Raw genomic sequence first — 13,916 nt, 5'->3', positions numbered from 1 at the left:
GCCTTAAGAAGTGGATTTAAAATCTCAATTTATCCATATGTTCTCAGGACCTTATGGTTCTGAAAATCCAAAGGGAAGTCTACCCCCTTTTACTACTAATACTTAACACTTACAAACATCACAATGGGGAACTGAGGCAGAGATTGTGACTTACCTGAGGTCTCCAAAGGAGTATCAGCTGGGGCTAGAACTCGGAACTTCTGGTAGTGACTCCCATCTAAGCAGGGGAGGGAGGGACTTCTTTTTAGTGCCCGTCACATACTCAGTCCTGTGCTTAGACCACTTGATGCTCAGGTTACTGTAGAACTGAAAAGTGAACTGAATTCTATTTTGGAGGGACATAATTCAGTGCTGTACTCAACCCCCACCCCTTATTATTAAAGATAGAGGTGGAACTATGTGCTTTCAGTGGAGTTAAGTATCAGCTGTTTTTTGCTAGATTTGAAACTCACTCGGACTAAGCACTGTGGTGCTGTAATACCCCTAACCTGTTAATTGATTCATATTTTTTTATGTCAATGAATCAATGTCAGGAGTGAGGCAACCTTTTCAGACCAGCTGCATGGCTTCCTGGGATGATGTGCATTTCTGCTAACAGAAAGGTGTGGGTCTGTGAGAGAGAATCTGTTCTTGCCTCATGTAGGCTCAGGTAAATTATCCCTGCCGTATGTCTAAATTTGAGCCTCTCAAAACAATTAAATGACTGCCTAAGCTGTGCATTAATTTCCTGTCACTTAATGGCTGCCCGTTAGTGCCTACTGCAATACAGACTTAATTTCTAGGTTTTTTGGGATCAATTCTGCACCCTGACTTTGAATGAAGGACCCACCCCTACTTTAATAATCTTAATTCCCCTTCCTGCTTAGTTGGGTCCGGGGGGCTCTGCATTTTATTTTAATTTTAAATGAAGCTGCTTAAACATTTTAAAAACCTTGTTTACTTTATATACCAACAATAGTTTAGTTCTATATTATAGACTTATAGAAAGAGACCATCTAAAAACATTAAAATGTATTACTGGTACGTGAAACCTTAAATGAGAGTGAATAAATGAAGACTCAGGCACACCACTTTTGAAAGGTTGCCGACCCCTGGTCTATATGACACAGCCGAGCCTGCTGCAATACTGCATAATGCAATAATTGTTTCATTTACCTAAAGAAAGTTCAGAAAAAAATAAGTTCTAGCTTAGCCTCAGAAAACATTTTACTAATGATGAAATGAGTGCTTTGGTTAGAGGGCAGAGAATCTTTAACCACATGCTTCCACTTCTCTTTAAGTGAAGATTCCTGGCTAAATCCCTCGCATGACTTGAGCATACATGGTAAGTCTATGTATTCAGACTGCTCACAGGCACACTACAGTGGCCTAATAACAAGAATGGACTTCTAACCAATGTGGGCTGGCAGGGCCTAGTGAACAAAGGCGATGCATATGACAACGTTCAAACTACTTATGAGGAAGGTCCTGATTGGATCTGTAAAGCCACTGGCCATGGTAGGGATGCTGTATTACAAGTAGAGCACCTGCAGCTAGTGTTGTGAAAGCAGGCACATTGCACAGGGAAAGCTTAGTCTCTGGGATTTCCACTAAAAATGCAGTAGGCACCTCTGCTGCCTTGTGAAGAGGGTCATGGTCCCCAATCACCCCTCCCTGCCTAGTTTGCAGAGTCTAGTGCCAGTGGCCATCTTTTTGCTGCACTAAGCACTAGTCTCCATTTTCTGAGGACATTAAAATCATTTTGGCTTAGCGGGATCTGCAGCTGTGTTTAGATTCCAACTCCACTGCTCAAAGTCACGTTTCACTATTCCCATGTGTGAGAATTCTTGGGTAGGTGGCTTTTAAAAGGGTGAAAATAAGTGACCTGTATTTACCAGAACTGTTTCCATCTTCAGGTAAGTGGAATGAGCGTAAGTCTCAGCTTCCTGCCACAGAAAGAAAGGACAGCAGGAGAGGCTCAGTGCTGGCTGGAGGCACTCACTCTTCATCTTCCCTGCTGTCATGATACTGGGTGGTTTTAATTCAAAACCCTACTACTGGACATAGGATTGCACAAGAAAGCTCAATTGTCATTAAAAAAAAAAAAAATGGTGTTTACCCTTCATGGTTGCTGAGATAAGCTTCAAAACATGAAGCAACTGCACGGTAAAGGCTCAAACCAGCATGCAATCAGAACCTACATGTATTTATAAAAAAAAAAAACCCTCCAAACACTCCATTTCTTAGTGCTTAGGAATACAATCTTCTACTCAGGTGGTATCTATTGTTCCAGGCTTGAAGATCTATAAATCATCACGCACCTCCAAAATACACACAGCTATGTTTCTCCTATGCTCCCCTGAGTGTTTCCTGATCCAATTCCTTACCCTCTCAAACAACTTTAACTCCAACAGAGGAGAGAGGATTATTTTTACTAAGTCCAGTCTCTTACATGCACTAAACAGGGATGTGTCCATTTTAATTTAAAGTCTTGGAAACATTTTTAGTTTGAATATCAATATCTCCCTGCTTGTCTACAGTCCAAACATGTGAAACCTGAAGAGTTTCTTTTCATTTTCAAAGCCTTACTGAACTATAAAGTAAGTGTTCAACATTTATGGTGAAAAATAGACATTACTTCAATGTAGGTAATCCTGCAGGGTTAGTAGCATAGGTAAAGAAATCTGCTTTATAAAGATGAGACAAATTGAAACTGATACTTATGTATAATGAAGTTAAAGGAACAAGTTGGAATTTCCCAATTCTTGTGCATAGAAGAACCTTAATGCAACATCAAGGATTACATATTAGTACCAAATGCAAAAATCTTGTTCCACATTTTTTATACAGTTTACTGTGCATTAGCAGTATTTAGAGTCAACAATCTGTAAATAGTTAATGAAATGTTGACAGGAGTTCCACTCCCTAAAATGTAAGTCACTTGTACTAATGCTTAGGGACATATTCTAGTACTGGGGGGGCTATGAAACCAAGCTACATAGACTTGATGTTATCAATCTATATTGTTCTTGCTGGATTACTTGGTTACAGTCTCATTATCCCATCCCTACTAAATACAGCAAGAAGTAAACTTAAGGAAATAGTTTGTCAGCCCAAAATTAACATTATTCTTTACCTGACAGATATTTTACCTCTCCCACACTTTGGGGAATGTATTGTACAGTTATTCTGGACTGCACCAGTTCAGAGCATATTAATCAAATTTGCACATGCATTAAGTCTGTGTGGGACACAAACTCTGGACTCCATGCTGCAACCCTTGCTTTCTTCTATACCACCTGAAGAGGGTCTCTGTCGCTCTCTGACACAATGATGGTGATCTTATTCTCTAAGTGTGTAGCCAGCATATCTCGCAGCTCTGACAGAAAGCCTCGCTCAGTGTTACTGTGTTCACACAGAATCACACTTATCCCTTTGGCAACAGCATCCAGTACTTCATGGTGGGACATCTCTCCTGCCATAATGAGAAGAGATACCATGTAGATTAGCCATTTAGACCTGCATCATTTTGTAGTTCATTATAAGTAATATATTTTAAAAGTCTCTGCTCTTGTGGAAGAGTAGTGTTGCAAAAATGCTATGTTATTCCATTTTCTAGAATACAGTTCTATAGAGAACTATGGAAATACATTTCCCTCAAAAGGAGAAATGTGGTGCAGATTGTGATAGACTCCACCACTGTACAAGAGTGCTCTTTTTAAAGAATTCATGAATGTTAACTTTACAGAATTGTTTACTTTAAATGACCTCAAACACTCCATTACATAAAATTTAAGAGTATTTACCCCCACAATCCCCACCTCTGCAGGAATTTTTGCTCTTACTATTTTTCCCCTCACTTCCACCCAGTGGAGACTTATTTTTAAATTGACATTCTCAATAATACACTAATAGTCTGATGTAGTTTTCAAACACATCTGCCCTTAGCACTAATAATTTAAACCTATTTTTAAAAATGTTTAACTTTCAGCGTGTTATATAATCCATCTACATGGAAGGCCCTCACTCCTAAAGCACAGCTGCCGGCCTGGGGCAGCACCACCACCATTGTGTCTCTACCTCAGTTTCCCCTAGTGGACTTCAGAAGTCCAGCGAGGCTTATGTATACTGAACAGTGCTCCTTCAGGGTCTAGTTTATTTAACCCACAGCTGGAACTTTTGTACAAATTCCCCCAGCATCTCTAGCTGGAAGGGGAAGGGGCTGAGTGAAGTGGAGTTGATGGACTAAGGTTATGTCCAGGTCCCTTACCAGCAAGGCTCTCTTGACCCAGAACCCTCTTCTGGAGCCACAGCCTCTTATTAGCTGGGGGGAAGTTACCCTATGACATCATTCCAAGTGAGTCTGCGTTACTATGTAGTTCTTTGTCAACAATAATAGTTACATTTTAGCTTTATACACAGTATTTTAGATAGTCATACAATGGCTGAAATTATCTTTCCCAGACACTATCCAGAGACGACCTGAGGATTTAGCCAATGAGGAACTTTTTCTACCTCCAGAGGTTAGAGCTTGAATTTACACAGCGTCTTTCAGACACCAAGTATCCCACTGTACCATTTAAAGCAATATTAGATATTGGAAGTGCAGTGACTATGTGCAAACACACCGACAGTTTGCTTTTCACACAGCACTGGCTGTTAAAGGCTGTCTTGCTTATGTGATAGAATTGCCTTTCTGTATGTCTGCAGAGCACCTACCACATTTTAGGCACTAATGTAATACCAGTAATTCTAGCAGATGTTTTGAAATGTTTAACTGAAAAGTGTGTTAGAACAACGTGACGTTCTACAAGGTGCATCTTTTGGTTTGGATTTTGTGCTGGGAGAGCCGGGTTGGGAAGAATGAAGGTGAGCTGCTCAGCCTTAGGAATGTGGGGCTACACAGTCCAGAAGGTGGTGGGTTTCCAGGTTTACAAGTTAAAACTTAATAGCTGGATCTAACGGTAGGAAGATCTAGTTGTAACCTGAAGAGAGGAGAGGTTCCATGTCCATCTGTCAGACTACAGAATCCTCCTAACTTCTTCCACAACACCAATACACTGAGTCACCTACTTATCTCAGAGTGAACTGCTCACATATAGGAAGAACAGGTTGTAAGGATGCTGGAATTGAAGCTGGGAACCAGTGTGGCAGAAAGGCATGATTTTTAAATTAGACACTTAAAATTAAACAAACACACAAAACCAACAAATGAACATCCAGCTAATGAAACATATGCCTAGCCTCACACTGATGACGTCACTTCCCCCACTCTTCACTTTTCTTTTTAGAATGGAAGCTCTTTGGGGTTGTAGACTGTCTTCCTCTCACATTTTGGGAGCTACTGCAATCTAGTTTATAACCATCTCCTAAAGAAAAATGCTATGTTAAGAATCTTAGCATAGGGTTAAGTTTTTACTGTAGGTCTCCTCCTAGATTTAGTCCCTGAACTTTGCAATTAACTGCACCGTGTGGAGCTCCTTTTAAGTCAACAGGGCTCCATGCAGGCCTGCACCCATGTGCCTTCAGTTGCAATACTGGAGCCTTGTTTTTGCTATTTATTTCTTAAATTTAGATATTTCAAAAGCCCATCTCATTTTATTCTTAATGGTTAGAAAGTCATAGCTCAAAATTTTGTTAGACTTAAATTGTTTGCATGTATATACATCTAATACAAGCATCTGCACTATAATGGGATGACTGACAAATTCCACATGGACACTGGGCTACAATCTTGAACAGAAAGTTTCCTACATTTGACATTTTTATCAGGTTACCAGGTGGTAAGTCTAGCAATGGACCTGCATTGTTGCTTGTAGGATTTATTTGTTCTTTTAGTAACTAACTGATTCCTTGCCTTTTGCAATTATACCAAATTCTTCTTCACAGCTGGATTCCTCAGCAACCAATCAGATTGCTCTTTCTAGTGACCATTTTATAAAGATAAGTATGGAACAAGAAGTCTCATACCAGTGAGATAGAGGTCGGCTTCCACACCCTGCAGGACACTGTTCCCAGAGCCAGCACACACAGCAGCCACCTTCACGTTGGCTTCTGCAAGACAGCAAGTGCCACAGTTAAACTCCCTTCCTACCCCTCAGCCTTGATGCCAGCTTCAATACAGATAAATGCAGTGCTAACCCATGTCTTGCTCTTACACCCAATGGAAATTTGTTGGGTGCTGGGAGGGGATGTTAGTTTCGAGGAGGCGTATGGGCCACTAACTTATCTGGGAATGCAGCAAAAACCCATGGTCATTGTAAACTAGTGATGGATGGACAGCTCCTCCTCACTAGCAGGAACCTTCTCCAGTTGATGTGCAGAGAAGAGAGGAAATGTTTTCAGCACATTGCTACACAGTGGCTGGTTGTTGACCACTGCAGCTTAGTTTTCACCTGTTGAAGTGTCTTAGTAGTAATGAATAAAATGATCTCATATGTATATGGTAAGAACAATTAATCTATTCCCCCATCACACACACCATGTTCAATGAAAACAAAATGTTTTGGGTGACAAAAGAATTTTCAAAATTTAACACTCCTGTGTATCACCTTATGAATAATCATCCAACTTCTGCTGACTTAAGTAGGAGTCCTAGGATTACAGTCTACGCCAGTGGTTTTCAAAGTGCGGGTCGCGACCCAGTACTGGATCACGGTATGTAAGGCACTGGGTCGCAGCAGCTCTGGTCAGCACCGCCAACTGGGCCGTTAAAAGTCCCATCGGTGGTACCTCCTGGCTAAGGCAGGCTAGTTCCTACCTGTTCTGACACCGCGCTGCACCCTGGAAGAGGCCAGCAGCAGGTCCAGTTCCTAGGCGGGGGGCTACGGGACTCTGTGCATTGCCCCCACCCCGAGCACCGGCTCTGCATTCCCCTTGGCCGGGAACCAGCCAATGGGAGCTTGGGGGGCGGTGCCTGTGGGCAAGAGCCGGACCTGCTGCTGGCCATTTCCGGGGTGCAGCGCAGTCCCAGGAGAGGCAGGAAGCCTGCATTAGCACCTCTGCTGTGCCGCGCCGCTGACTAGGAGATGCACAAGGTAAGCCCATGTCCCAATACCCTACCCCAGCCCCGAGCCCCCCCAAACCCAGAGCCCCTTCCTGCACCCCCAGCCCCACCCCAGAACCTGCACCCCCAGCCCAGAGCCCTGAGCCCCCTCCCGCGCCCCAACCCCCTGCCCCAGCCCTGAGCCCACCCAAACCTGGAGCCCCCTCCCGCATCCCAACCCCCTGCCCAGAGCCTGCACCCACACCCTGAACCCCTCATTCCCATCCCCACTCCACAGCCCTCACTCCTGCACCCCAACCCTCTGCCCCAGGCTGGAGCCCTCCCACACCCCAAACCCCTCATCCCCAGCTCCACTGGGTCATGGGCATCAACAATTTTCTTTTACTGGGTCACCAGAAAAAAGTTTGAAAACCACTGGTCTACAGAACACTGAACTAGGGGCTTTAAAACACTGAGCATGGTTTGGGAACACAGCTGCTAATCTCAGTAGTTTTTTAATAAGACTTGCCTTTCTCAGGGACAATACCAGGAATTAAGAACAAACTTTCCCAATTATTCAGTCTCACAAGTTATCCTGTTTGAAGGGAGGCAGTTAGGGTTTAGGACAGGTAACTGGACCAAGAGAACCTGAGTTGTATTCTGGGTTCTGCTACTGATTTGCTGTTTGACCTTGAGCAAGTCCCTTTCTCTGTGCCTCAATGTCTCCTCCCACAAAACATGCATATTGTAGGATAAATATAAAATAAAACAAATTAAAGTTAGCTTAAGATTGGTTAAAAAAATAACATATTTGCTTTATAGTTTGTGGCTAATAGGGAAAAGGCCCCCAGTAGCAAGTAAAAGAAGGCTATGAAAATAATTAGTATTACTTGTAGTGTGGAAAGGACCTATGGTTCCAAAAGTAACTAATAAAGAGCTGCAGTAACAAAACAAAACAAAAACTGTCTTTAAAAAAACTAAAACAAGCCCAAACCTTCCCATTGTTCTGCTGGTAAGCAAGGCGCGGCAGAGAAAATAAAAATGGAAAGGCCTTGGGAAAAAAGGAGGCTGTAAATCTTACCTAATTTAAAACTGAAAATGAGGGTAAATTGTCTCAAATTGGCTTTTAGCTAAAGTCAGTAATTGGCAATGACCGTCATTTGTTTGTGAAAGGGTATAAAGAGTAAATTCTTAAAGGGTTCATTGCTAATATCTGCCTGACCATGTTGAAGTCAACCAATATGGGTCTAAGCAGCCCTGGGATTAGCTCACTTGTAAGCATCTTAATCAAATGCTTAATGTTTTGTTACTGTTTGGATGTAGTAATTTGCTTATTATTTAGGATTTTTAGGCATGTTTAAAGCAATTGTATAAATATCATTTGGCCTCCTCAACAGGAGGTGCTATTGTATAACTCATGGAAAAAGACAGCTCATGCTGTTGATGTGCTCTCTCCCACACAGTGATAACCAGTGTAACACAAAATTCACTGTTAAAATTCAGACTATATTAGAAAAGGAGTCTTCTAGAGCAGGGGTCGGCAACCTTTGGCATGCAGCCCATCAGGGTAATCCGCTGGCGGGCTGCGAGACATTTTGTTTACATTGACCGTCCGCAGGCACGCCCCCCCCCAGCATCTCCAAGTGGCTGCGGTTTGCTGTTCCCAGCCAATGGGAGCTGCGGGAAGTGGCAGGCAGCAGGGATGTGCTGGCTGCCGCCTCCCGCAGCTCCCGCTGGCCAGGAACGGCAAACCGCAGCCACTGGGAGCTGCGTGGGGCCGTGCCTGCGGATGGTCAATGTAAACAAAATGTCTTGCGGCCCGCCAGTGGATTACCCTGATGGGCCCCATGCCAAAGGTTGCCGACCCCTGCTCTAGAATTTATGTAGTATAATAATTACTAAAACCAGTTCCCAGTTCTTCTTTAGACCCAACTGGTACTAGGAAGCATATCAGTCCTACATGAGAGATAATACACCAGTAATAACCACTCCACCCACTTCTTGTGTTTATGGGGCACTAATTATAGTGGAAAAATCAAACACGCTTGTGGACTTGTTTACCTAATGTCTTCCCCGTTCCCAGGGCCAGGCGTATGTAAGGCAGCCTTAGGTGGCTTTTGATTCGTTCAGTCAAGGCTGACAGGGAGACTGGCTCGCTTAGCGTGCATAGGCGTCCCATTCCAGTATGTGGAAGCAGAGGCTGCGTAGAGTAGAAGTTTAAAAAAATTACTGTGAATGTGCTCACTGCAGCTGTTCACATCACCTTTTACTCTAACAGGAACTGACATCTAGACACCACAGTGCTGAGTACAGGAGGAATAATTAAACACAGAGTCAGTTTCTGAGTGCTTTGCAAAAGAAAGATACATATGATATTCCAAAGGACTAGGTAACACACTGGCCACATCTACACTAAATACTGGTTGAAGTGCTACTGTAGGTCACAGAAAACCATTTTCACAGATTTAGAAAATGCTTTCAAGTCCCTCAAGGTCAGTGTTAAGGCAAACTGATAGAGGCATCTCAAGGAAACTTGCATTGCTGCTGCTAGTGCTGTTTCTGGTCTGCGAGAAGAGGATTTCTGTTTCCAGGGCTATCAACCTGGTGCCTTTCGCAAGCAATAAATTAACGGAAAGAGAAAGTGGTATGTGAATTCTGTTACCTTCTGTAATAACATTATTTCAGTCTTGTGATAAAGAAGGCTGTTCCGTGACAATAATGCCACCACCTCCAGCAGCGCCTTCTGGGTGCAGTTCAAACTGACTCGTGTCTGCTCCTCACCTTCAGCCCTGAGGAACAACAGCATTTTTGGTGTTTACTAAGAAAAAAAGAATTTCATAATCTAGTTAATGAAATAACTATCCTTTCTATCACAGAAGAGAAAAAAGGAGACATGGTAACAGCCCAACACACTACTATAAAAGAAACATACAGCTTAAGGGGAATGAGGGAATTAAGCCATACTGTTCCCATCAAACTGAATGACAAAATTGTTCCTCTCCATCTCTGCAATTGGACTGGTACCTGTAACTTCTTGAGTTACTAGCCATCCTTTAATTCCAGTTTGTACTTAATATTAAATTTAGACTTTGTGGAGCAAACTGAACACAATTCTTTCTGCCCAATGAAACACTACAGAAGGGTCACATGTTCTGTTTGATCTCTTAATGCCATTAGCATCCATGTTTAAAATTTTTTCCACAAAGGTTATTTTCACTGTTCTCACAAAAGCAGATTGGAATTTCAACACTTGGTAATAAAAAGGGCTTCTTTAAAAGGAAAGACCACCCATCTTGCTCAGTCAGTTCTTCTCACTCCAAATAAATTGTGAAATGGATTTGAAAATGAGATTTTTAAGGTTTCCTTATGGCACTAAGACCACTTTTCAGCTTCCACCTGGAGGTAAAGTTCAGTTTCATACAAAAAGCTATTCCCACTACATCCACACACCAGTTGGCCCACGCATTCTGCTGACACATTAACCATCTCCTTATTGAGGTCACTGCACTTTAAGTTAAATAACTTCCCTCATTAAGTCCTGGCACAGAAGGCTGTACTTGAGGAAGTCAGATTTATTATCAAATGCATCCAAAAGTCCACCAACTATGAACACAAAAACCAGTGCCTGAAGAATTCCCAGAGAAACTGATAATAGTTAAATAATCTCGATCTCCAGTTTAAAGGCCCACTATCCCACAATGGTAAAAACTTTCAATAAGAAGTTATAATATCTTATCCAGACCTTAGACAGTCACCTGTATATTCTTTCCCATTATTGTAGTTTGTATCTTAAGAAGCACCTTTTCAAAGCAACAGAAGAAAACACCAGAGATCCATGCACAGTACCTAGCAGGGAGAGTAATAAGAGATGAAATCTCTGGGATCCCTCGCATGCTAGATAGGATTGTCTCCAGGTGCTCAGTATGGTCCACACTGAATTCCACTCGGTGAGTGCCCTCAGTTGGATAGCTGGGAGCCACTGATGGGTGTAGTGGGACAGTGGTACAGACACCTGAGAAAACAACATGCAGTACAGAAATTTAACAGCTTTGCAAAATTGTACTGGTCTACTCGACCACAGCAGACTTTATTTTTGTGACAGGTGAATAAAATAGCATTATTTTTTTCCTTATCATCATCATCATCACTATGGGCAAAGCAGATTTTGTTCTTGGGTTGGTAAATTGCCATAATTATTTTGCAAGGCTGGTTTACGGTCAGACAAAAGACTCAGCTTATTTTTATGGTCTACAGTAACCTGTTCAACAGCTTGATGATGATGATAATAATAATAGCATTTCTAGTGCTTTTAATCTAAAGAGCTCAAGTGCTTTATAAAGTGGGAAAGCACTATTATCCCCATTTCACAGATTAGGAAACTGAAGCACTGAGATGTGAAGTGACTTGTCCCAGGTCACAAAATGAGTCAATGGCAGAGAAAGAATTGGAACCCACTTCTCCTGACTCCAACAGTGGTCCCCTAAGCCATGCTGTCTCCAATGGACTGAATCTGTTTTAAGTACCGGTAGGCTAATACTAACATATTATTTGCATTGTGTTGTGTTATTGTCTAGGGGCCATTGTGCTAAGTACTGTACAAACACAAAGATGTACTGTACAAACACCTGCCTCAGAAAGCCAACTACCGAAAATATAGTACCAGTGATTCCTGAACCAATTTTCAGTGTAAAGAATACAAATCTAGGCGGTTTCATGTAGCTAAAATACTGTATAAGTGGCTAGACTTTGCACTTTACAAAAGTTTGTCTATCCCCAAGATATCCGAAGAAGTGAGGTTTTTACCCACCAAAGCTTATGCCCAAATAAATCAGTTAGTCTTTAAGGTGCCACCAGACTCCTTGTTGTTTTTGTAGATACAGACTAACATGGCTACCCCCTGATACTTATCCCCAAGAGTGCATCATACATGTAGAACTCAATTGTAACTCTTTATAAAAACAGAAGAAACTTAAAATAAGGATTGCTGGGAGGGAAGGAGGGAGGGAGAGAGAATGATTTATTAAGTATCAATGGATGTGTTTCTTGTAATGTTCTTATGAACATATGAAAGGAACCACTCTTATTATCCAGGAGACACTAGAGCACATCCAGTGATCTGTGGCTTAAACTGTTGTAGTCAAGTTACACACCAAATGTGCTCAAATGGTTCTGTTTTCATACACTTAATAATAGAACTATATAAATTACAGATGGAAAAGACCAATAAGGCTCATTCCCCAGAAGCTGGTGCAGGATTGTTCCTTACAATATATTTTTCTAGTACACCTCTACCTCGATATAACGCTGTCCTCAGGAGCCAAAAAATCTTACCGTGTTATAGGTGAAACCGCGTTATATTGAACTTGCTTTGATCCGCCGGAGTGTGCAGCCCCGCCCCCCTGGAGCACTGCTTTACCGCATTATATCCGAATTCGTGTTATATCGGGGTAGAGGTGTACTTTTTCTAGTCTAGTGTTAAATGTCAGCATACTTGCCTCTGGGTACTGGTTGGAGTGCCTTATGGAGACCCATTTGGCCAATTAAATAACACCTACCATTCATGAGCATGTGGAACACTTTGCCTTTTAGTCCCAATCACGTAACCTCTCTGTGATAACTATAGCAATTGCTTACAGTTGCTTGGTAGGAAGGACAGTCTGATGGTCAAGGCACTGAACTAAGACTCAGAAAACCTAGGTTCAGTTCTCACTTCACAGGCTTCCTGCATATTTATAGATTCCAAGGCCAGAAGGGACCACTGAGATCATCTAGTCTCCTACATAACACAGGCCATAGAACCTCCCTTATATAGCTCCTAGAGTGTATCTTTTAGAAAAACATCCAGTCTTGATTTAAAAATTGTTAGTGATGGAGAATCACCTACAACCCTTCATCAATTCTTTCCAATGGTTAATTACTCTTCCTGTGAAAAAAAAAGCCCTATTTCCAGTTTGATCTTGGACAAGTGACAATCTGTCCTGGGCCTCAATTCTATAATATTTCCCTATGTCCCACACATGCTGCAAGGATGAAATCCATCAATGGTTCAGAGGTGCTCAGATACCATGTGATGAGGGTCACATAAATAAAAGTATTAAAGAATGTATACATATTTAGCTGACAGTGAAATATACACGTTGTCCTTTTTGGGTGAAAAAATAAGTACTTCATCATGAGCTCCCATCTTTTCACTAAGGTGGAAACAAGGATGAGATCCAAGATTATGTGATCAGCCAGTGGTCCACAGACTAGTTTGGAAATTCTGCCTTAAAAGTTATCTCTTAGGTCAGAGCTGAGTCATATTTATCATGCAATGTGGGAAAGCTTACTCTGTGGATAAATAAGAGACTTAATTTATTAACTTTGGTTTCTAGAACTATCTGGAACTTTTTACCAACATATGATTATTTAGATTACTTTAAAATTATGAAAAAAAACACTTTTTAAAAAATAAACTCAAATCATGCATATAAGCACATGGGAAAATTGATAAAGACATTCCTCATAGACTTACACTGTATTGATAAAGAGTAATTTAAACTGAATATCAGTTAAAAAAGGGGTATCTCACCAAGTCCTTTGGCTAGCCAGTTATTGACTCCATGAGGTATGGCATCATATGCTGTGTGTGGAGAATAAATGCCAACTCTGTTTTCCAAAGCCCGGATCACAAGACGCTCTTTCCAGGTTTTCCATGTTATGCGCTTGAGTGCTCGGAATATGGGTGGGTGGTAAGAGAGGATAAGATCTGCCTTCTTCTGCAATGCCTCCTGCATTACGTCCTCTGTAAGGTCATTAGTTAGGAAGAGTGTGCTTACAGTATGGGGTGGGCTTGGTTCTACCAGTAGTCCTACATTGTCCCAGCTTTCAGCCAGAGAGAGTGAAGCAAAGTCATTCAAGGAGGAAACTAGAGCTTTTAGATCCATGAAGGAGCGTGAAGGCAAGACAAGCA

The 13,916-nt window shown here is 41.9% G+C and overlaps 1 protein-coding gene across 1 annotated transcript; it reads right to left on the bottom strand.

Annotated features, from left to right (window-relative positions):
- Positions 1-2,727: 2,727 nt before the first annotated feature.
- NIF3L1 (NGG1 interacting factor 3 like 1) lies at positions 2,728-13,916 on the bottom strand. Its single transcript, XM_065413312.1, has 6 exons — positions 13,536-13,916; positions 10,811-10,976; positions 9,627-9,753; positions 9,026-9,164; positions 5,950-6,033; positions 2,728-3,454 (listed from the first exon to the last, which is right to left on the bottom strand). Exons 1-6 carry the CDS (start codon positions 13,888-13,890, stop codon positions 3,270-3,272), a joined length of 1,056 nt encoding a protein of 351 aa, XP_065269384.1. The 5' UTR covers positions 13,891-13,916; the 3' UTR covers positions 2,728-3,269.

The sequence above is a fragment of the Emys orbicularis genome, chromosome 11 (assembly GCF_028017835.1).
Source record: "Emys orbicularis isolate rEmyOrb1 chromosome 11, rEmyOrb1.hap1, whole genome shotgun sequence".
Lineage (NCBI taxonomy): Eukaryota > Metazoa > Chordata > Testudines > Emydidae > Emys > Emys orbicularis.
This window is presented reverse-complemented; position numbering and strand designations above follow the sequence as displayed.